The sequence below is a fragment of the Salvelinus namaycush genome, chromosome 25, assembly GCF_016432855.1.
Source record: "Salvelinus namaycush isolate Seneca chromosome 25, SaNama_1.0, whole genome shotgun sequence".
NCBI lineage: Eukaryota > Metazoa > Chordata > Actinopteri > Salmoniformes > Salmonidae > Salvelinus > Salvelinus namaycush.
The window spans coordinates 22,572,907-22,598,319 of NC_052331.1; the positions used below are offsets into that span (position 1 = coordinate 22,572,907).

The window sequence follows — 25,413 nt, forward strand, 5'->3', positions numbered from 1 at the left end:
TGTTGGATGACATCTGATCCCGAGCCCTGGAAAACACAAGCATCTGCCACATTCGGACCAGAGAGGTGGGGACTGACACTGAACACAGAGCTGGTTAACTCCTAACCTAACTAACACAGCCACAATGACTCAGGAGTTGGCTGCTGTATAAATATACAAACCTGGCTTTAAAAAACAACCCATGCCAGATCTCATAAATTGGACTTGATGCTCTCAGGTCAGAGGCTGCTGAAAGGGTTAAAGTTTAAAGCAGGAAGAAGAATGAAAATAACATTATCTTTAATTTATGTTACCATTTATCTGTGTGTTCAAGTCTTTAAATGGCCAAAAAAAAAGAGTCCTTCGAAGATTTTTTTTACAATAACTTTTGTATCGGGACTTGAATCTATTGTCTGTATAAAAAATATAAAGCAAAAGTGAGTTGAAAGTTCAGTTATTATTCTAGCGTCACTAATGACAAAAACAAAACAGAAAAGACAGACAACATAATTACTCTGCCAATGACGATAAATTACTTTATTGGTCACGGACACAATATGAAGCAGGCCACTGCAAATCACACGACAGACGGAGCATCTTCCTGGAGATCTGTCGTCGTTTGTGACTAAGGAACTTCAGACCTGTAATTTAAGAAATGCACTGGCGAAGGAATGCAATAAATCTTTGACAGCAAAGAAGAAAAAAAGTCAAGAGACCAACTCCTAAATTTCTATCAATTTGTGAACGTGGGAGAGATTATGTGTTACTTGATGAGATCTCACTGGGTGGTCCAGCCCACATTTTTGTGTACAAATAAACTTAACCCCCAATGTGCTGCTCTGGTCCTCTGCTGCACCACACGGCACAGACACAGACTACCAGGCTGTATAGTCGTGTGAAGAAATGTATGTATAGACCGAACAAACACTAAACAAAACTTTATAGAATCACCCAGAAATAACAGACAAGATTCACACAAAGAACACCACTGAAATTGATCCTTGGGATAAATAAAATTGCTTTTATTTGGACACAATGTAAAAAAAGACAATGGAGATGGTGGGGTGATGTGTGTAACTGCCTGGTTGTAAGTCAGTTTGCCTCACTGCTGTGGTCTGTTGGATAGGTCAATAAGGTGTTGTTCCTGTCGGCCAGTCTTCCCTCTGGTCTAGATCTCCATCAGCTGGTCAGTTCCAACGATCACCTCGTTAGTCCTTTCAGCTACAGGTGAGAAGAAACCTCTCACAATTAGACATTTGAGTTAGAAGATTATGACCCTTTGTTCTTCTGTAGAACCTAGTATTTGAGATGGACTGTATAATTAAGCAGGCCTAAGACCCCTAGACCTATAGCGAGTGGTTAATTGGGTTTGTAAAACAACAGTGTTCGATAAACTGAAGTTCTGGTCTTTGAAGTACTTTTCAAGCAGAAATTAAGTGTCACAAGGCAGTTAACATGCTCAACTCAGACAAAAAGTATGCAGTGCATTGCAAAAGTATTCAGACATTTTGGATTTCTTCACATTTCGTGTTACAAAGTGGGATTAAAATGGATGTAATTGTACATTTTTTGTCAATCTACACAAAATACTCTGTCAAAGTGGAAGATTGTTTATATACACCACCGTTCAAAAGTTAGGGGTCACTTAGAAATGTCCTTGTTTTTTAAAGAAAAGCACATTTTTTGTCCATTAAAATAACATCAAATTGATCAAAAATACAGTGTAGACATTGTTAATGTTGCAAATGACCATTGTAGCTGGAAACGACAGATTTTTTATGGAATATCTACATAGGCGTACAGAGGCCCATTATCAGCAACCATCACTCCTGTGTTCCAATGGCACGTTGTGTTAGCTAATCCAAGATTATAATTTTAAAAGGCTAATTGATCATTAGAAAAACATTTTGCAATTATGTTAGCACAGCTGAAAAATGTGTTGATTAAAGAAGCAATAAAACTGGCCTTCTTTAGACTAGTTGACTATCTGGAGCATCAGCATATGTGGGTTCGATTACAGGCTCAAAATGACCAGAAACAAAGACTTTCTTTTGAAACTACTCAGTCTATTCTTGTTTTGAGAAATGAAGGCTATTCCATGCAAGAAATTGCCCAAAAAACTGAAGATCTCATACAACTCTGTGTACTACTTCCTTCGCAGAAAAGCGCAAACTGGCTCTAACCAGAATAGAAAGAGGAGTGAGAGGCCACAGTGCACAACTGAGCAAGAGGACAAGTACATTAGAGTGTCTAGTTTAAGAAACAGACACCTCACAAGTCCTCAACTGGCAACTTCATTAAATAGTACCCGCAAAACACCAGTTTCAACATCAACAGTGAAGAGGCGACTCCGGGATGCTGGCCTTCTAGGCAGAGTTCCTCTTTCCAATGTCTGTGTTCTTTTGCCCATCTTAATCTTTTCTTTTTATTGGCCAGTCTGTAATATGGCTTTTTCTATGCAACTCTGCCTAGAAGGCCAGCATCCCAGACTCGTCTCTTCACTGTTGACGTTGAGATTGTCCATATACTACAAACCCCTGAGGAAGCTTATTGCTATTATAAACTGGTTACCAACGTAATTGGAGCAGTAAAAATACATGTTGTCATAGCCATAGTATACGGTCTGATATACAATGGCTATCAGCCAATCAACATTCAGGGCTAGAACCACCCAGTTTATAACGGTGCTTTTAGAACAGCTATCTTTTTCAATGGCTGTGATGGGAGAAAACTAAGAACGGATCAACAACATTGTAGTGACTCAACAATAATGACCTAAATGACAGAGTGAAAAGAAGAATACAAATATACAGAATATAGAAAAATATGTATCTTGTATGCAACCAGCAAAGGAAGACACTTTGCTGGTTGCGTAACACTTTTTGTTTGGGGAAAATCCAACACGGCACTGAGTAAATGCCTCCTTTTCAAGCATGGTGGTGGCTGCATCATGGTGTGGGTATGCTTGACATCGGCAAATACTCTGGAGTTTTTCAGGATAAAAAGAAACGGGATGCACATGCAACATCCTAGAGGAAAACCTGCTTCAGTCTGCTTTACTCCAGAGACTAGGAGAGGAATTCACCGTTCAGCAGACCAATAACCTAACACAAGGCCAAATCTACACAAGTTGCTTACCAATAAGAAAGTGAATATTCCTGAGTGGCCAAGTTACAGTTTTGACTTAAACCTGCTTGAAAAGCTGTCAAGACTTGCTGTCTAGCCATGATCCCCAACATCTTGACAGAGCTTGAAGATGTTAAAAGAATACATGGGCAAATATTGCACAATCCAGGTGTGTAAAGCTTTTATAGAATTACCCAAGAAGATTCACAGCTTTAACATCGATGCCAAAGGTGTTTCTAACATGTATTGACTCAGGGAACTGAATACTTATGTAACGACATTTTAGTGATTTCATTTATCTTGAAAATAATATGATTTTTCTTCCACTTTGACATTAGAGTATTTTGTGTAGATTGTTGAAAACAAAAAGCAAATTGAATCCATTTTAATCCCACTTTGTAACACAATAAAGGGAATAAATCCAAGGGTTCTGAATACTTTTACAAGGCACTGTATATTTTCATAATGTGCCAAATCATACACATTTCTAGGATTTCGACACTTTCCCTCTCAATATGACAGATGGACCAGGATTTCAGGAGAAAAACAAGGGGAACGCAGATGATTCTTTCCCTCACATAAGTGCGATGCCTAACAGCCTATTGAGACAAACCCGAGGACAGCCTGCTATCCATCCAGAGCAACACAGCTAATCCAAACTAAACCTGGGAAAGTGATTCATGATCCATATAAATACATTTTAGTGTGAAGGAATCCGAACAAAGGCTCTGTTTTTGCATTCAGAGTTAGGAGGAAAGAGAAACAGAGCATGAAACACCAGGAGAGCAGTGTATTTCTAAGACACAGTGAGGGAGAGGAGGAGAGGAGGAAGAGGAGAGAAGAGCATATCTGTCTCCCTGAAGCATGGAGAACAGTCTTCTTCCTTTATGAAACAGCAGCAACACCTGCAGAGTCCCACCGCCACCTGACTGCTTGTGCAGTCAGAAGACGTTTGTCTGTGGGCTGCCTGACAGGGTGGTCTCTCTCCACAGACACTTCCATCTAACTGCTTTATGAGTGGAGGCATAATGCTTTTACCAGTCTTGCTCCTCATTTATCCTCTGACGAGAGAGAGGCGACCCACCTGATACGGATGGTGTTCAGAAGCAAACTGAGCCAGTGAGGAGCAACTGCTTCAGGGGATTTATATATAAAGCAACTGCTCTTTGTTTCATATGGATATCATTTCTGTAAAAGAGAACCCACTGTTCACAGTATGCATGTAATATGTATGTATACACAGTGGGCCAATAGCTTGGGGTGATAGTAGTCAAAGCTGTATGTCTGATGGATAGCCATGAATAGGACCACCCTGTGAAGCCAGATTGAAAGGGAAAATAAATACCTTTTACTTCAAAACGAAGTGTTAGTATATCAATCCGAGACAGTCACTATAGTAGAGAAGGCTGTATCTAAGCACTATCCAACCTTAGTTTAAACCAAAGTTCAGGTTTAACATCTAATTTGGCCTTAATTATCCATATCACGTAAGAAGAAAAAAAGAACAGTACTTTTTATATCATTAAGATTAAACTATTCAAATTGAAGGGGAACTTGGCACTTTGAAGTGATGAGTCAAAGTGCTTTTGACTTCTGAACTTAAAAGAGAACGGTTGTTGGCATCCTCCGGGCTAGTTCGAGACTTTATGGCAGTTATTATAAGTGATGCTTTTATAATGATAGGTTATATTAACCTCTGCTCTGTGGCACTCTGTTAGCCTTTTTTCAGGGGCTATCTTTGAATTGTGCTCTCTTGCTGTGCTGTGCTTTAAGCTTATAGGAGTTAGGTGGTGTTGGTGGCGAGGGAGGGGGATGCTGGGCTGGGGGGCTGAGTGTATGGGAAGTACAAGGATCTAGCTTGTAATTTGGGATTTCTGGGAGCCGTTCCATAAGCCAGTGCTTTCCAGGTTATGGCAGGCTAATCAGGTCCAGTCTCACTCCGATAACCATGCCGGGCTGGGAAGTTGGATGGGCAGGGTGGAAGGGGGTCGGTTGGGAGGGAGGTAAATGTTGCAGTATTTGGTGCAGGGGGCCGTGGTGTAGCAACACCCTGTTGTTCAGTCAATTAGGCTGAGCAGGCCTTGGACATCTTAGGGGCGCCCCTGACAGTGTCATTGATGGAGAGGTTAGAGACCAGGCCAGGACCACCCGGAATTCAACAGCCACCAGACACCCTTCCCCCCACCCCACAATCCCCAAAACACACACAAACATACAAACACACAGGAACACACACACAACCCCCCAGTTTGATCAAGGACTATGGACAAGGGGATTAAGAATATTTCAAAAATAGGGTTAGGTATAAATGCGCTTTAAGAAGGAGAATAAAACGCATGGCACACGCAGGCGCGCGCCACACACACATTCACCCAGTCACATAAACATTGACCCACACAAGTTCACACCAATCACACCCAATTTCAATTTTTGGAACATTCCTCCCGGCTACAATACTACATGACTTGTAGCATGTGTCATTTCCGCCCGTTGAGGGACGCAAAATTCAGGTACCTTTCTCAAACTCCCATTTTTTCCCAGAAATCCCAGTGGGAAGTTTCCTGGATTTCCTACTTATTCTCTCCTGATTCGAGGAATCTACCAAACAGGATTTCTGAAAAACCTGGAAAATTTTGGGGCACCGGAATCTTGCAACCTGCGGTATACTACTGCTGCCTGATAGAGTAGAGGGGAGTGGGACTGTGTGTGATAGCAAGGTGAGGTGAGGCAGTAGTATGCTCACCATCTGGCTCTATGCGCTGGGCACTCCCCACCAGGCAGTATTTGATGTCTGCACCTCGGCCAATCACAGCATTACTGCAGATCACACTGCCCTGGATGTTACACCTGTAGAACAAACACAGAGCAGCATCAACTGTCAATCTCCCTTGAGAACTAGTACACTATCACACTGTGCAGCTTGTGGGTATCTGTGAAGACATCGCAGCAGAGTTGATTTCTGGCCAGTGGTCACTGACATAACACAGTCAAAATCCTGGTTTTATGTACTGTTTAAACATCTACTCCAATTTCAAGGAGGCCGTTTTCTGGATGAACAGTAACATTGTCCCGCTGTCTGTGGCTGCTTTAAACTGCACAGGCTCACACACACACACACACTAATATTTTTCAGGGATCACTTTGGCACTATAAAAACTATATCACTTTATTTGCCCAGTTTGATGTTTACTTGACATGCCTGGGCCAGGCCAGGTTTTTTTCAGAGTGGAAGAAGAACATATTTACAATGAACATTTCTCTTTCATGTCTTCAGCTAATTGCACAGCTGAGGGAGGTCCTTGTCCTTTCCTGCCTCTGACCCCCCTTAAAAGGAAACATGATCCCTCAGAGTTTTCAGCTGTCTTGTTTTATTTTCCTAAAGAGACTAGATTAGCGTCAGTGTTTCCCCTGTATTCATTCATTGTTGCCGCCACACCAATTATTTTATTTATGGAAAAATGCTTTCAGTCTAAACTTAAAATGACTAAAACTAGACAAAGTATGCAGAAAAGATAATTGACATATATGTTTTATTATAATCTTTCAGAAGTTAAAAAAAAATCTAGACAGTGTGAAAATAGAAAATTCAAAAAAGGATGAATTAAGGAATATTTTGGTCATGGCTGGATTACTGATGGGGCAGGCAGGGCACATGCCCAGGGGGCCTGATTGGGGTTCCCATTGGTTCAGTTAGAATGGTTGAGCATAAGAACATAGAATTAGCCATGGCAAAATGCATAGAATTGCAGGAAATTAGTTCACACTGCACAATTTCCTCTCAGCTCCATGGGAAAATGTATCGAATTGCAGGAAATCAGTTGAAAAACTGATTTTTTCTCTCTCCACCACCAATTCCAGAACAATTTAAGCCACACAAACAAGTTGACCACAGCCATTACGACACCGCCCACCACTAAGACCCTATTGATCCAGAAACACATGAACAACCCAGCCCAAAATCCCCCGCAACAGTTACCAGCACTGCTAAAAAAAACCTAGAGGAAAGACTGAGCATGCATATTGAAGAACAACACCAGCCTCTACCTCGTGTGGGCAAATTATACACCATCAACATTTAAAATACAACAATGCCATTGTCAGGGCTCCCGAGTGGCGCAGCGGTCTAAGGCACTGCATCTCAGTGCAAGAGGCATCACTACTGTCCCTGGTTCGAATTATTATATATTTTTTTTATTTATTTCACCAGGTAGGCCAGTTGAGAACAAGTTCTCATTTACAACTGCGACCTGGGCAAGATAAAGCAAAGCAGTGCGACAAAAAACAATACAGAGTTACACATGGGATAAAGAAAAGTACAGTCAATAACAATAGAAAAATCTATATGCAGTGTGTGCAAATGGAGTAAGGAGGTAAGGCAATAAATAGGCCATAGTAGCGAAGTAATTACAATTTAGCAAATTAACACTGGAGTGATAGATGTGCAGGTGATGTGCAAAAGAGCAAAAAATGTAAATAAAAACAATATGGGGATGAGGTATTTACAGATGGGCTGTGTACAGCTGTAGTGATCGGTGAGCTGCTCAGACAGCTGATGCTTAAAGTTAGCGAGGGAGATATAAGTCTCCAACTTCAGCGATTATTGCAATTCGTTACAGTCATTTGCAGCAGAGAACTGGAAGGAAAGGCGGCCAAAGGAAGTGTTGGCTTTGGGGATGACCAGTGAGATATACCTGCTGGAGCGCGTGCTACGAGTGGGTATTGTTATGGTGACCAGTGAGCTGAGATAAGGTGGAGCTTTACCTAGCAAAGACTTATAGATGACCTGGAGGCAGTGGGTCTGGTGACAAATATGTAGCGAGGGCCAGCCGACGAGAGCATACAGGTCGCAGTGGTGGGTGGTATATGGCGCTTTGGTGACAAAACGGATGGCACTGTGATAGACTGCATCCAGTTTGCTGAGTAGAGTGTTGGCGAAGTCGAGGATCGGTAGGATGGTCAGTTTTACGAGGGTATGTTTGGCAGTGTGAGTGAAGGAGGCTTTGTTGCGAAATAGGAAGCCGATTCTAGATTTCATTTTGGATTGGAGATGCTTAACATGAGTCTGGAAGGAGAGTTACAGTCTAGCCAGACACCTAGGTATTTGTAGTTGTCCACATATTCTAAGTCAGAACCGTCCAGAGTAGCGATCGGTTGAAATGCATGCATTTAGTTTTACTAGCGTTTAAGAGCAGTTGGAGGCCACGGAAGGAGTGTGTTGTATGGCATTGAAGCTCGTTTGGAGGTTTGTTAACAGTGTCCAAAGAAGAGCCAGATGTATACAGAATGGTTTCGTCTGCGTAGAGGTGGATCAAGGAATCACCCGCAGCAAGAGCGACATCATTGATAGATACAGAGAAAAGAGTCGGCCCGAGAATTGAACCCTGTGGTACCCCCATAGAGACTGCCAGAGGTCTGGACAACAGGCCCTCCGATTTGACACAATGAACTCTATCTGAGAAGTAGTTGGTGAACCAGGCGAGGCAGTCATTTGAGAAACCAAGGCTGTTGAGTCTGCCGATAAGAATACAGTGATTGACAGTCGAAAGCCTTGGCCAGGTTGATGAATATGGCTGCACAGTACTGTCTTTTATCGATGGCTGTTATATCGTTTAGTACCTTGAGCGTGGCTGAGGTGCACCCGTGACCAGCTCGGAACAGCGGAGAAGGTACGGTGTGATTCGAAATGGTCAGTGATCTGTTTGTTAACTTGGCTTTCGAAGACTTTGGAAAGGCAGGGCAGGATGGATATAGGTCTGTAACAGTTTTGGTCTAGAGTGTCACCCCCTTTGAAGAGGGGGATGACTGCGGCAGCTTTCCACTCTTTAGCAATCTCAGACGATACAAAAGAGGTTGAACAGGCTAGTAATAGGGGTTGCAACAATGGCGGCGGATAATTTTAGAAAGAGAGGGTCCAGATTGTCTAGCTCAGCTGATTTGTACGGGTCCAGGTTTTGCAGTTCTTTCAGAACATCTGCTATCTGGATTTGGGTGAAGGAGATGCTGGGGAGGCTTGGGCAAGTAGCTGCGGGGGGTGTGGAGCTGTTGTCCGGGGTTGGGGTAGCCAGGAGGAAAGCATGGCCAGCCGTGGAGAAATGCTTATTGAAATTCTCGATTAACGTGGATTTATCGGTGGTGACAGTGTTTCCTAGCCTCAGTGCAGTGGGCAGCTGGGAGAAGGTGCTCTTATTCTCCATGGACTTCACAGTGTCCCAGAACTTTTTGGAGCTAGAGCTGCAGGATGCAAATCTCTGTTTGAAAAAGCTAGACTTTGCTTTCCTAACTGACTGTGTGTATTGGTTCCTGACTTCCCTGAACAGTTGCATATCGCGGGGAAAATTCGATACTAGTGCAGTACGCCACAGAATGTTTTTGTGCTGGTCAAAGGGCAGTCAGGTCTGGAGTGAACCAAGGGCTATATCTGTTCTTAGTTCTATTTTTTTTTAAATGGGCATGCTTATGTAATATGGTGAGGACATTCCTTTTAAAGAACAACCAGGCATCCTGTACTGACGGGATGATGTCAATATCCTTCCAGGATACCCGGGCCAGGTCGATTAGAAAGGCCTGTTCGCAGAAGTATTTTAGGGAGCGTTTGACAGTGATGAGGGGTGGTCGTTTGACCGCGGACCCATAACGGATGCAGGCAATGAGGCAGTGATCGCTGAGATCCTGATTGAAAACAGCAGAGGTGTATTTGGATATTAGGATGGCCGGGGTGTTAAGCATATCCCAGTTTAGGTCACATAGCAGAACAAACTCTGAAGATAGATAGGTGGCAATCAATTCACATTTGGTGTCCAGAGCACAGTTGGGAGCTTAGGGGGGTCTATAACAGGCGGCAACAGTGAGAGACTTAATTCTGGAGAGATTCATTTTTAAAATTAGAAGCTCTAACTGTTTGGGCATAGACCTGGAAAGTATGACAGACCTTTGCAGGTTCTCTCTGCAGTAGATTGCAACTCCTCCCCCTTTGGCAGTTCCATCTTGACGGAAAATGTTGTAGTTGGGGATGGAAATCTCCGAATTTTTGGTGGCATTCCTAAGCCAGGATTCAGACACGGCAAGGACATCAGGGTTGGCGGAGTGTGCTAAAGCAGTGAGCAAAACAAACTTAGGGAGGAGGCTTCTGATGTTAACATGCATGAAACTAAGGCTTTTACGGTTACAGAAGTCAACAAATGAGAGCGCCTGGGGACACACAGGGCCTGGGTTAACCTCTACATCACCTGAGGAACAGAGGAGGAGTAGGATGCGGGTATGGCTAAAGACTATCAAAACTGGTTGTCTAGTGCGTTGGGGACAGACAATAAAAGGAGCAGATTTCTGGGCATAATGTACAGACAGGGGTATGGTAGGGTGTGGGTAAACCTAGGCATTGAGTGACGATGAGAGAGGTTGCATCTCTGGAGGCACTAGTTATGCTAGGTGAGGTCACCGCATGTGTGGGAGGTGGGACAAAAGAGGTATCTGAGGCATGTTGAGTGGGGCAAGGGGTTCTGCAGTAAAATAAAAAAATAATAACTACCCTAAACAACAGTATACAAGGCATATTGACATTAGAGAGAGATATAAAGCGAGGCATAAAGCAATCACAGGTGTTGATTGGGAGAGCTAGCTAAGACAACAAATGGGTGAGACAACAACAGGTAAAATGGCGATGAATGGGCAGAGAGGGTCAGTTAACTACACAAAGGGCCCGAGATCGAGGGTGGGGCCGAAACAAAATAAACAAAACAAAATAAACAAAATGGAGTACCGTGATTAATGAACAGCCCAGCAGGCGTCAGCTATGTAGCCAGGTGATCATAGGGTCCAGTGAACAGCAATAGATGAAACAGGGAAGCCGTTAGGTAGTCGTTACTACGCTAGCAAGCGGGAGACATGGCGGTCATAAAGATAGCAGGCCGGGGCTTGCAGAAGCATCTTCACTGACGTCCGGCAAAGGCTGGTTGAGGGCACAACGGGTGGAATTACATCGGCAGATCAGTCATGATGGATCGGTGGGGCTCCGTTTCTACAAAGGGTCCAGGCCAATTGGCAAAAGAGGTATTGTAGCTGGAGTAATTTCGTTTGCTAGCCGGGAGATGCTCCTGGCTCGAGGCTAACTTGTGCTAGCTTCGGGACAAGGGCGTTAGCCACTATAGCCACTCAGTAGCAGCTAGCTAGCTGCGATGATCCGATGCAAAGGTCCAGCGCTTACGGCAGGAATCCGGTGATGTAGTGGCTTCTAGTCATGTTAGTGAAGAGTCCGGGAGGCATCATCTGTGTAGCCGAGTGATCATAGGGTCCACTGAGCAGTCCGGGAGATGGGCCTGGCTCAAGGCGAGCTTCGGGCCTGGGCCACTCAGTAGCAGCTAGCTAGTTGCGTTGATCTGGAGTAATGGGCCAGAGCTTACGGCAGGAATCTGGTGATGTAGTGGAGAAAAGCAGTCTGGTATGCTCAGGGTGGATATCGTGCTGTGCAGACTGGCGGGTATTATCCAGGCTAAAAGCGTCTGGTGTCTGAGCTAAAGGTAAAGGCCGCTAGCAGTGGCTAACAATGACTAAATAGCTAGTAGCTAATTAGCTGGTTAGCATCTGATGGCTAGCTTCTGATGGAGGTTCTAGCTATAGGTTCTAAAAATAGCACATCCGTATCACATTGGGTGAGGCGGGTTGCCGGAAGGTATATTTAATTTTAAAATGAAAAAAAGAGATTGAAATATATACGAAAAAAGACGAACCCCCCCCCCCAAATCCAGGCTGAATCACATCCGGCCGTGATTGGCAGTCCCATATGGAGGCGCACAATTGGCCCAGCGTCGCCCGGGTTTGGCCGTCATTGTAAATAAGAATTTGTTCTTAACTGGCTTACATAGTGAAATAAAGGTTAAAAAAATATTATAATAAAAACAATTATAATATTTCGATATCGTCAGGTTTGTTTTGTTGAGGACATGCAGTAAAGAAACATTATAGACAGTTCATCAAAGCTGAGACCAAGCACACCCCCATGTCAAAATAAACCCCCATGTTGTAATCATTATTAGCACTGAGCTCAGTCTAAACAATGGTAGGTTGGTTTGGGGTCTAGGTAGGCAGTATACTCATTCCTTTGAGTGGAGTAAGAAGTCAATAATCTTTCAAATTCTTAGCCTAATCTTCATTTACTGTTAATTTACTCATTATCAAACATCCAAATTGTTTCTTCATACCTTTGATTGATCAAACCAAACTTAAACTGCACAATAAAAAGAGGAAATCAATAAACCTCAATTCAGGATTTAATCTCATCTTCCCATATGTAACTGTCATAGTGAAACTCCAGACCCTGGGTGGCAGGCAGAGGCATGCTAAATCTCAGTACCAGCAGTTGGAAAGACTCTGAGGTAGTGGTGGTAGTGTGTTGGGTTAGGGTTAGGCAGGAGAGCTGGGAGAACCAACAGATTGAGCTCTGTGGGGCGGGCTGAGGAGCAACATGCATGAGCCTCTGACACGCTAGGCCCTGCATCCACTCACACAGGCAGGTTTGTATTGGCTGCTGTTGCACAGAGGGCATTCTATTCAGGTGGTGGTGGTAAGGTTGGAGGGAGAGGGGGGTGAGGAGGGAGGGAACCCGGCTGGGGGGGGTGGATGGCAATTGGAGATTACAAGGATTGGAGTTTTAAACAGAGAGACCACCAAAGAAGCCCAACTGAAACACCACTAATTACTGACACTATGCTCCTCCTTGCTGTGAGCCCCCCCACCTTAACCACCCACCTCTTCCGCCGGCCTCCCTCGACCCCCCAAATATCCTTAGCTTTGTAAACAAGCCCTCCTACATGCAAACAAAGGGCCCAAAAATGCAAGTGCCTTCTTTAACATGCCAGGGATTTACTAATCCCCTCTTACATTTTTTTTTATGTTGTGAAAGAATTGCCATTTCTTTCTTTTTCTGCACTAACTGGGACATGAGGGTACCTACACTGGCTCTGGCCTCCCTGTCTTTAAGAGGGACTGTGCTAAAGCCTAACTCTGCCAGTTAAAGCTCTTCCCCCGGATTTGAGGATGTGTGAATTTAAAATAACAGACTCCTTTTCTACTTCTCAGTGGTCGCTCTCCTGCGATTCATGTCATGCTTGCCGTTTTAAATCACCAGCCAGGACATCCTTTCAACCGACCAGCACGAGTGAAAATACTTTAATTAAAAATGTCTCCCAATGCTAGGCTGAAACCCCCCCCCCCAATTCATAGTAGATTTACTTTCCAGAGTCAGCAATCCACCCACAATAAATAGTTGAAAATGAAACTTAAGGTAGAAAACAAGTGTGATTAATGTTTTTTTTATCCCAAAAGTTTGTGCAAATATGTTCACAAGTCTATCAACTCACTGTGCAACAACTTGTGAGTTATATGGATGAAGTGAAATACATTGTTGCTGAGAATCCAGACGTTTAACCATGTATATTCATCACCTATGTGCTTTTGTATTGCATTGTAAGCATGCTCTGGTTCACTGCACACCAATGGACATTGTCAACATAGAGTTCTCCATTTTACCCACATATCACATAAAACAAGCCTCAGTCAGTCCCCTCGCGCTGCAGTCATCTCCCTCCCTCCCTGTTCCCCTTTGTCCTCTCTCTCCCTCTACACTGGCCTCTGAAACCTACTTGTCTTCTCTCTCCCTCTACACTGGCCTCTGAAACCTATTTGTCCTCTCTCTCCCTCTACACTGGCCTCTGAAACCTATTTGTCCTCTCTCTCCCTCTACACTGGCCTCTGAAACCTATTTGTCCTCTCTCTCCCTCTACACTGGCCTCTGAAACCTATTTGTCCTCTCTCTCCCTCTACACTGGCCTCTGAAACCTATTTGTCCTCTCTCTCCCTCTACACTGGCCTCTGAAACCTATTTGTCCTCTCTCTCCCTCTACACTGGCCTCTGAAACCTATTTGTCCTCTCTCTCCCTCTACACTGGCCTCTGAAACCTATTTGTCCTCTCTCTCCCTCTACACTGGCCTCTGAAACCTATTTGTCCTCTCTCTCCCTCTACACTGGCCTCTGAAACCTATTTGTCCTCTCTCTCCCTCTACACTGGCCTCTGAAACCTACTTGTCTTCTCTCTCCCTCTACACTGGCCTCTGAAACATACTTGTTCCCTTTGGTCTTCTCTCTCCCTCTACACTGGCCTCTGAAACCTACTTGTCTTCTCTCTCCCTCTACACTGGCCTCTGAAACATACTTGTTCCCTTTGGTCCTCTCTCTCCCTCTACACTGGCCTCTGAAACCTACTTGTCTTCTCTCTCCCTCTACACTGGCCTCAAACATACTTGTTCCCTTTGGTCCTCTCTCGCCCTCTACTCTGGCCTCTGAAACCTACTTGTTCCCCTTGGTCCTCTCTCTCTCTCCCTCTACACTGGCCTCTGAAACCTACTTGTTCCCCTTGGTCCTCTCTCTCTCTCTCTCTCCCTCTACACTGGCCTCTGAAACCTACTTGTCTTCTCTCTCCCTCTACACTGGCCTCTGAAACCTATTTGTCCTCTCTCTCCCTCTACACTGGCCTCTGAAACCTACTTGTCCTCTCTCTCCCTCTACACTGGCCTCTGAAACCTACTTGTCTTCTCTCTCCCTCTACACTGGCCTCTGAAACATACTTGTTCCCTTTGGTCTTCTCTCTCCCTCTACACTGGCCTCTGAAACCTACTTGTTCCCCTTGGTCCTCTCTCTCTCTCTCTCTCTCTACACTGACCTCTGAAACCTACTTGTTCCCTTTGGTCCTCTCTCGCCCTCTACTCTGGCCTCTGAAACCTACTTGTTCCCCTTGGTCCTCTCTCTCTCTCCCTCTACACTGGCCTCTGAAACCTACTTGTTCCCCTTGGTCCTCTCTCTCTCTCTCTCCCTCTACACTGTCCTCTGAAACCTACTTGTTCCCCTTGGTCCTCTCTCTCCCTCTACACTGACCTCTGAAACCTACTTGTTCCCCTTGGTCCTCTCTCTCCCTCTCCCTCTACACTGACCTCTGAAACTTAATTGATCCCCTATGTGCTTCAACACTATACTAGGCTTAATTGGGGAAGGGAGTTGACTGCCAATCCTTTCAAATGGAAAAAGATAATTGTTTCTTCCACTGCTTTCTCTCCACCATAAAGTATAATCTGTGACTATCTGGTAAAATGACTGTCCTTGGGTCAAAGGGCTCAGTGGTAGAAATGGTCCAAATCTGTATACAGTAGACTCTACTCACCCCTCCTCAATGGTGACTCCATGCATGATGATGGAGTTGGTTACTTTGACCTTCTCCCTGACGGTGGTGGACACGCCGATCGTCGATCTCTTGATGGATGTCTTGTCTGAGATCTGACAGGAAGCTCCTATTATGCTGTCTGCACCAATCTAACAGACAATAGGCAGACGTGGTAGAACGTTGTCAGTAAAAAGATAATGAGCAGAAAAGACCACGGCAGAATTCACATTTCACTCTGATCCCTTCCTACACTTTACTATATTAGTGAGTCAAATTCCAGTGTAAAAATGTTAACTCTTTATATGTCTGTTAATGAGAGAAAAGAGAGAACTATAAGATGATATTTTAGAACTCAAATGTGTAAGACAGTTGGGAAAGCAGTTTGAACATAAAGATAATGGAGAGGCAACCTACAAATGTAGGACCTTAATTTGAGCCAGTTTGCTACAGCAGGAGAATAATCCTGCAGCAACAGAAAATGTGAATTATTATGTGGATTATAATTCATGGCCATTTTTGTAGGGGTTGATACATTTTTCGTAAGGGAAAATCAAATCTGTAATTTCAGACTTGGAAATTATAAACTTCAGAAGCCTTTTTAAACCTCAAATACACTACAAGTTAAACATTTCCAAGTTCTCCTGCAACACAGTGATCAAATTAAGATCCTACATCTGTAAGGGCGATTTCACACATATTGTAGTTCTGCGATTTAGTTCGAATCAGAATTCAACAATTTTTTACATTGTATTTTTTTCATTTGGTCCGGTTGGTTTCACATTGCCAAATGACAAACAAACTAAAATGCCTAAACAAATCCTCGTGACTGATATTGATTACTGAATTGTTGGGCATGTGACAATAAACAAAGTGTTCAGGCAAGGTCTTTCAACAACATGCGGGAGGAGGAAACAGCGCAATGGCCGCTCTAACTCCGACGTGGGTAGGCTATATTCAGCAGCGTATAGCCCCGTCTGCCCTAATCTGCATCGGGTGCGCTCATACATGCTCCGCTATTCAGACTGTTTCAGATATATCAAGTTATGGTTGGCTACAGTTAAAGACGTACATGGCCGTACAGCAGTGTTCTATAATATACTTTCATAGTTTTCGAATTCTCAGAGCGGCTCAAGCAATTAATCCAACCATTGCCACATTCAAATGATTAAGCGCCGCGTACGCGGATCCACGTTGGTTGGACATTTTGGGGAGGTGCGAAGGTCGGGCTGTGCGTCCCCAGCGGGATTATGTCACAATGGGAAGCTGGACTATCGCGGATCCCAATCTGAATTGAGCTTTACTCATAAATCCTCTATGACACCTACAGCATCTTACCGCATAGACAACTAACAAGAATACCATGTGACTCACCAAAGCACACTCACTCTAATGTCACCCTCACTCACCAGAAACTCTCAATCCTGCGAATGACTCACTCTCAGACTCAGTCAGAAAATCCACATTGTACCAGACGTCTAAGAAAACCACCCATCTAGCTACTCTTAGTGCGTTCCCTGTTGGTCATAGTAGTTACTCACCAGACAGCGCTCAGAGACCACTGCTGATGGATGGACTGCAGGCTCATCAAACAGCTTAGGGGCCTGGAACACAGGAGAGAAAATGGATGAGGATAAAGCAATACTGTCAGTCATGTTCAGGAATCATTCTTATCATTGAAATATGAACATTTCTTAAATTTTTTTGTGCCATCTAGCAGACGTTCTTATCCAGAGCGACTTACAGTAGTGAGTGTGTACATTTTCATATATATATATATATTTTTTCCCCCCACACTGTTCCCCCGTGGGAATCAAACCCACAACTCTGGCGTTATGTTGGTCACAGAGCCTGCTATTAAACTAGGTTTTCTGTAAAATAACCAAGAGCGTCACATGTTCTACACAGTGTCCCTTCACTCACTCACCAGGCGATTGGCTTCGATGTAGGCCGCTAGCGTATTGACGCGGTAACATATTCCCTCGTCCATGATGTGCACGTAGCAGCGCAAGCGTCCTCCGTGGTAGGCCTCGCTCATGTCCCCACGGTGGTCATTCCAACAGGACCTCTCCTGGGTTAGATGCAGCAGCTCCTCATCCCTGGACGAGATCTGGATCTCTACACACACATATTTCAGCAGATACACACAGGTGAATGTGTGTGTGTATGTGTGTGTGTGTGTGTGTGCGCGCATGAACATGAAGTGAGTTACAACCTAGCTACGGAATGTCTTAAATGTTCAAGCATAGAGCATAGTCTATTTGGAATGTTCATTACCTAAGTTAACATTGCTATCGATTTTCTTTAGGTTCTGATGAGTTTCATCGTTGACCTTCGGAGAGTTGGTGGATTTAGAGAACTGTTTGCGGACCAGATACGGGACTAACTCTCCCCGAATCGAAGAGATTGATCTTTGAGAGAAAAACAAAACAAAATACAATAGTTACTGAATTGCTGAAATAGTACATTCACTGAAAGTAAAAGGTACATTTTACCCTCATGATGTGTGTAACCTTTGACCCTCAAATCTTTTGAAGAGTAATAACATAGAATTAGAATTAGTAGAGCGGGCATAGAAATCTGACCATGGCAATTGACCTGAATGGGAAGGCACATTCTACTCATTCTATTTCTATGAGCAATAATTGTCAGCGTAGGTTGAGGGAGATATTTCCTCATGGTCAATCCAAATGATAGATGTAGGGAGAGGGGCGTTAGAAGAAGGACAATTCCTTTGAGTGTACATGGTTAATGTCCATGTATTGAACACTCTCACAAGCTGAATGCCCAACTCTGCTCATGAGGGTTTTATGCTAACCAGAAAACAAAGAAACAACCATGATCATTTCATGGTGTACGCGTTCAAGGGTTTCCTAACAGGTAAAAAAAAAAATACGGCTGAATCAAGGTTTCAAACATCCAAGTAAGCCCTGTAGGCAATTTTAATTTCTCCTCCTCCTCACTTCTGCACTGCACTCCATGTCCCTCTCCATCTCTCCTCCTCACTCTCTTTTTAGTTTCTTTGAAGGGAGATTAGAATTTCCATCTGAATGCTGAGAAAGAAACAACAGTTACTCTGTCCATTTTTCTCCATGAGCGCTCGACAGCAGAGCAGCTTCAAAAGAGAGAAGAGCGAGAAAGAGGGCGAGAAAGAGAGGGGGAGAGAAAGAGAGAGAGTGAGAGAGGGAAAATGTGAAAGAAAAGGGAGCTGAATTTAAAGTCAACCTACTTTGATGAGAAATAAAAAAGGGGGTAGTGGTTTTGGGGTCTCCTGAGTCTGGACGGCAGATTAGATGAAATTATATTCACATCAGGAGGACTGGTGAATAAATAGGGCTCCCGAGTGGCGCATCTTAGTGCTATAGGTGCTAGAGGCGTCACTACAGACCCTGGTTTGATGCCAGGCTGTATCACAACCGGCCGTGATTGAGTCCCATAGGGCGGCGCACAATTTGCCCAGCGTCGTCTGGGTTAGGATTTGGCTGGGGTAGGCCGTCAACTGACTTACCTAGTTAAATAAAGGTTAAATTAAAATATGTCAAAGCAATGGGAAGCAGCAGGAATAAGCGACTGCGTTGCTGCATATTTATGTAAATCCCCTGTAGAAAATGTATATTTGAAGGGAAAGGGATCGAGCTAGTGAGTCAATGTACTCTCCAATTAATGCCACCTGTGCTTATTTTCAACACCACTTAAAGGAGCTGCTGGGTCTCCTCACAATACCAGTTTAACAAGCATAAAGGGACTGGGGGCCTAGACTGGGGGTGGGTGGAGGAGTAGAAGGTTGGAGCTTCTGCTTTTGGTCTTGCAGGTGGTGGGGGGGAGAATCACCTGCCTAGGATGTATTGGCTGGAGAATGTGAGTAGATTAATTTAACACCATTAGAAATATAGGCTACATCAATAGGACGTACATTTATCAAAGTGAGATGCATTTCAACTAAGTGAGGCATCTAACAATGCATTTAATTGCTTGGCCTGGATTTTAATGATCAGGTGTATATCTTTAAAATTATGGATAATTTGATCTGGTGGTGGTGGCTACAGAGCTCCAATAAATTACATCTATATGTTATAAGCTTTAAGTAAATCTATGGTGGTGGCCCTATTATATATAATAACCCAAACATTTAAAATGGGCAATAAACAACATACTTTCTGATTGGTCCAAAGTGATTGCACTTGAAAAGAAGGTACAAAAAGTATGAGGAAGTGAGATGATCACCACAGTTGTGATTGAGGTGTACCTCTGACACTAACGCTCAAGGGGGTAAAAGCCTAATAAACTGCTCAAGTGGCACATTGTAAAACAAATGAACCCCTAACAAGAATACATACCAGTCTCAAAGCCTTTCCACAGTCACAGTCTGTTCATATATTAACTCCAATTCAACATGCATGCAACTTGGCAAGAAAGGTGCCATTCGCTATTTCACCTGTATCTAGCAACACACTGTATTCACATTTATGTGGATGGTTATTGGTACCTTTTTAAAAATAATTTGATATACACTGAGTGTAGAAAACATTAGGAACACCTTCCTAATATTGAGTTACACCCCCTTTTGCCTGCAGAACAGCCTCACTTTGTCGGGGCATTGACTCTACATGGTGTCAAAAGCGTTCCACAGGGATGCTGGCCCATGTTGACTCCAATGCTTCTGCTTCTGGCTGGATGTCCAAACTGGTGAGCGTGAAAAACCTAGCAGCATTGCAGTTCTTGATTCAAACCGGTGGGCCTGACACCTACTACCATACCCCGTTAAAAGACACTTAAATCTCGTCTTGGTCATTAACCCTCTGAATGGCACACATACACAATCGGTCTCAATTGTCTTAGGTTAAAGAAGGATTTTTAAGCCTTTTCTCCTCTCCTACACTAATTGAAGTGGATTTAACAAGTGACATCAATAAGGGATCATAGCTTTCACCTGGATTCACCTGGTCAGTCTGTCTACTGTTTTGTACACTCAGTGTACATTTAACATAAAACACGTGATGACACGCAAAAAAGTTGACATGGAATGACATGCAAAAGTTCATACACAAAGGACGCAACCAAAGTCAAACATGCGAAAAGGCCTCACTTGTTATCAGCGAGGAAGTGGACCACAGACTTCTTCAGGCAGTACAGGTGGGCGTCCACAAGGCCAGTTTTGATGTGCATCCTTGGATGTCTGAATGAAAGAGAGAGACAGACGTGGGGCGTAAATCAAATCACATTCAAACTAAAAAGCTGGGGACTTGTACATGACATTGCTCTATACCCACGTAAAAACACAGTAGTTGTAATAGAACAATTGTAAAGGCATGTTCTATGACATACGTTAACAGTTAGTTTGGAGTTAAAGGGATTTTTGATATTACCCAGGTGGATTAAGGATTAGTCCCAATTTCACTTTTGTAGGTGACAAAATTCTACTAGAGTTGTGTGTTACACAGGTATAACTTCATGTAACGTAATGTAACTGAATGTCAATGTTCATGGCACAACACACCATAAAGTACCCTGTAGCAGACAGCATGCCTCCTCACGAGCAAAACCACTGTTTTCTTCTCAGAATTCGGTTTTAATTAGATGACAGAATTAAAATAATGGCACCCTTTCATTCTGATTTTTTATTCGTCTGCTGAAAGCAGTAAGTGACCAAACAAACAGAACATCTGCTATAAGGGGAAAAAAAGATAGGTGACAAAAGTCCCTGGGATATCATGGCACCTGTGTATTGTCCCCTGCCAGCCTCCATCCGCAGGCCCTGCCCCAGAAGCCTGGCTGCCATGGTAACCGTGTCCAGTCTGGTGAGAAGCCAACACAAGCAGACCCCCCAATTGTTTTACAGCCTGCAATTGACATGACAACGCTCTGGGTATAGAGCCACTGTCTGTAGTAAATGGCACTCTATTCCATTTATATTGCTGTATAAAAGGGTAGTGCACCATAATGCTCTGATCAAAAGTAGAGCACTATATAGAGAATAGGGTGCCATTTGGGACACGTCCTGCCCTGGAGGCCAGTGTAATTCATCTGAGAGCAGAGCAACCGGTGTGATGTGGGAAGCGTCTCAAATGAAAATCAATTCGTATTTGTCACATACGCCGAATAAAACAAGAGACGACTTTACCATGAAATGCTTACTTAAGAGCCCCTTTCTCAACAATACAGTTAAAAAGTAGAACATTAACAAATAAATAAAAAGAAAATACACCCAATGACCAAAAGTATGTGGACACCTGCTCAAATGTCTAATTTCAAAATCATGGGCATTCATATGGAGTTGGTCCCCCTTTGCTGCTATAACAGCCTCCACTCTTCTGGGAAGGCTTTCCGCTCGATGTTGGAACATTGCTGCGGGGACTGGCTTCCATTCCGCCACAAGCGCATTACTGAGGTCGGGCACTGATGTTGGGCGATTAGGCCTGGCTCGCAGTTGGCGTTCCAATTTATCCCAAAGGTGTTTGATGTGATTGAGGTCATGACTGGCCTGCACAGAGCCAAGTTCTTCCACACTGATCTCCACAAATAATTTCTGCATGGACCTCACTTTGTGCACAGGGGCATTGTCATGCTGAAACAGGAAAGGACCTTCCCCAAACTGTTGGAAGCTCAGAATCGTCTAGAATATTTTTGTATGCTGTAGCGTGAAGATTTATCTATACAGGAACTAAGGGGCCTAGCGCGAACCATGAAAAACAGCCTCCAAACTTTACAGTTGGCACTATGCATTGCGGCAGGTATCGTTCTCCTGGCATTCACTAAACCCAGATTTGTCCGTTGTACTGCCAGATGTTGAAGCGTGATTCATCACTCCAGAGAATGAGTTTCCACTGCTCCAGAGTCCAATAGTGGCGAGCTTTACACCACTCCAGCCAACTCATGGCATTGCGCATGGTGATCTTAGGCTTGTGTGTGGCTGCTCGGCCATGGAAAACCATTTCTGAAGCTCCCGACAAAGTTATTGTACTGACGTTGCTTCCAGAGGCAGTTTGGAACTTGGTAGTGTGTATTGCAACTGAAGATAGATGATATTTACGTGATACGCACTTCAGCACTTGGTGGCCCCGTTCTGTGAGCTTGTGTGGCCTACCACTTCACGGCTGAGCAGTTGTTGCTCATAGACGTTTCCACTTCATAATAACAGCACTTACAATTAACCAGCACTTACAATTAAATAAATGAGTGTAGTAACACAATCAAATAACACAATCAAATAACAATAACGAGGCTATATACAAGGAGTACCGGTACCGAGTCAGTGTACTGGGGTACGAGGTAGTTAGGGTGATTGACTGAGGAAATATACATGTAGGTTTGGTTGTGATTAATTGAAGCACTATGTACATGTAGGTAGTAAATGAAAAGCAGAAAGTATGGGTAGCCATTTAATTAACTGTTCAGTAGTATTATGGCTTTGGGGTAGAAGCTGTTCAGGAGCCTTTTGGTCCCAGACTTGGCGCTCCGGTACCAATTGCCATGTGGTAGCAGAGAGAACAGACTGTGACTTGGGTGGCAGGAGTACCTTTTTAGACCCTTTGACCCTTTTTAGTGCCTTACCTTCTCTGACACCACCTGGTATAGAAGTCCTGGATGGCAGGGAGCTCGGCCCCAATGATGTACTGGGCGTTACACACTACCCTCTGTCGCGCTCTGCGGTTGGATGCCGAGCAGTTGCCATACCAAGCGGTGATGCAGCTAGTCAAGATGCTCTCGATGGTGCAGCTGTATACGTTTTTAAGGATCTGATGGCTCATGCCAAATCTTGTCAGCCTCCTGAGGGTGAATACGTGTTGTTGTGCCCTCTTCACGACTGTGTTGGTGTGTTTGGACCATGATAAGTCCTTAGTGATGTGTACACTGAGGAACTTGAAGCTCTCAACCATCTCCACTACAGCTCCGTCGATGTGAATAGGGGTGTGCTCGTCCCTCCGTTTCTTGTTGTCAATGATCAGCCCCTTTGTCTTGCTGACGTTGAGGGAGATTGTTGTCCTGGAAGCACACTGTCAGGTCTCTGACCTCCTCCCTGTAGGCGGTCTCATCATCGTCCGGTGATCAGGCCTACCACCATCGTGTCGTCAGCAAACTCTAAATGGGTGTTGGAGTTGTGGGTGAACAGGGAGTACAGGAGGGGGCTAAGCACGCACCCCTGAGGAGTTCCCGTGTTGAGGGTCAGCGAGGCGGATATGGTGCCTACCCTCACCACCTGGGCAGCCCGTCAGAAAGTCCAGTATCCAATTGCAGATGGAGGTTTTTAGTCTCAGGGTCCTTAGCTTAGTGATTAGCTTGGAAGGCACTATGGTGTTGAACGCTGAGCTGTAGTCGATGAACAGCATTCTCACATAGGTATTCCTTTTGTCAAGGTGGGAAAGGGCAGTGTGCAGTGCAAAAGAGATTGCACCATCTGTGAATCTGTTGAGTCGGTATGAGAATTGGAATGGGAGGTGCAGCTGAAGAAAGAAAGAGGGAAAACTCAGAGGATCAGAAGGTGTGGGGGCAATGTGTTAAAAAGCTTTGATTGAGTGGAGAATAATTGCTGTTGGGGTTTATTTTGAAGTGCTCTGGTGAAATTACCATGATAATATAATGTTGGTTACAGAATTAAATCTAAACCTGCAGTCAAAATGGCCTACAATAGCCTACATCAGGGGTAGGCAACTAGTCAGCCTCGGGCCGAAAATAACAATCATTTCGTACCTTGATTAGAGACACGATCACATCTCTTTTTATTTGTAAGATAAAAAATAAAAAACACTTGCAGGCCGTTTTGGTTCCTCTGGCCGCCTGTTGCCGACCCCTGGCCAAACATCAGCTCTCCAAGACTGTGGTGTCAGTTAGAAAAGCTGGTGTTCTGTTCACTGCAGTTCTGGCCATGGTGAATGCAGGTCTCATCCTCTGAGAAGGCCTCTATAAGCACTGCTCACATAAAACATATCAAATCAAATTTTATTTGTCACATGCACCGAATACAACAGGTGTAGTAGACCTTACAATGAAATGCTTCAGAGTCCAAAACGTGTACGGGTACGCACAGCAGCACAGCAGCGTGATAGAATGTTGGACCACTGGCTTTCATACTTTTGGAATTCCCAGCGCAGCAATTTCTCCAACCGTCACCACGTTCAGATGGGCTGTGCATCCCCCGCGGAAGGTGGTCTTAGAGCCGCATAGCTATGTCACAATGGGTCGTTGGACTATCACGTCTCTGGATTCTGAATTACGCTTAAAGTATGACCAGGTGACCCGACTCCATAAACAGCTCCTTGGACAGAACCTACGCAATGGGTCAGATAAGACCATAGCCGTACATTCACTAGCCTATATTCTACATGACCTCTGGGTCAGAGCATCAGGTGAAATAGATGACAAACCTCCACCATGATTAGAGTGGTGAAACACTATCATAGCGACCCGGCTATCCAGCCTGCCGGGTGGTGTTGCAGTCAACTGGGCCCCCCATTCTCTCCTCCTCCCCTAAATGTGACATTTATGAAGCGAGACCATAAGAAAACCATCTCATCTCCGGGACTTTATGTGACTGCCTCCCCCGCTCCGTCTTTTCTTGGGTGAAGAATGCGATTTGAAGCATTGAGAATGAGTCAGCTCTGTTTGGCCATGCAGATTTCAGAACCAGATGCCGGGCCGTATAAATCATGTTTTGAGGGGGAAGAGGGAAGCGGGTAAACAAGCAAGAGGTAAATTACTACAACTTTGAGCCATTCCATTAACCAGCTCACAGAGGGGACATGTGCTGAACCCGCCAACGAGGGGCTGAAAACAGAGACAGGAATATCATAGCACACAACCAGCATCTGACATCATTGTTTGGCACCTGTGGGGCTGGGCAGTCAGGCAGGGAGGCAGGCCAGCAGGAGAGATACCCAGGGATCAGTGTGTTGTGGCTGGAGGTGTGGAGGAGAATGGTGTGGGTCAACGTGTGCCCTTTATGGAGAATTGCACCATGGTTAAACACAAGCAGGAGCAGCAACAGGCCTAGTCTGTCTACTGGGAAGGGCTACATGCTGGAGGAAGGACCTCCATTTGCATGATCATTTTAGTAGAACTACAATACACATCGTTTGGCCATAAAGCCACTGCATTTGCCAAACAAGTT

At 44.3% G+C, this 25,413-nt stretch overlaps 1 protein-coding gene across 1 annotated transcript in view; it reads right to left on the bottom strand.

Annotated features, from left to right (window-relative positions):
- Nucleotides 1-977: 977 nt before the first annotated feature.
- Nucleotides 978-25,413, bottom strand: part of LOC120020362 (translation initiation factor eIF-2B subunit gamma-like) — a 45,838-nt gene continuing 21,402 nt past the window's right edge. Inside the window, exons 6-12 of the mRNA XM_038963958.1 lie at nucleotides 20,395-20,484; nucleotides 17,586-17,719; nucleotides 17,236-17,426; nucleotides 16,850-16,912; nucleotides 15,312-15,460; nucleotides 5,849-5,952; nucleotides 978-1,200 (exon numbers count right to left, since the gene is read on the bottom strand). Of these exons, the coding sequence (XP_038819886.1) occupies nucleotides 1,148-1,200; nucleotides 5,849-5,952; nucleotides 15,312-15,460; nucleotides 16,850-16,912; nucleotides 17,236-17,426; nucleotides 17,586-17,719; nucleotides 20,395-20,484 (784 nt within the window). The 3' untranslated portion in view covers nucleotides 978-1,147. The remainder of the gene's footprint in view (nucleotides 1,201-5,848; nucleotides 5,953-15,311; nucleotides 15,461-16,849; nucleotides 16,913-17,235; nucleotides 17,427-17,585; nucleotides 17,720-20,394; nucleotides 20,485-25,413) is intronic.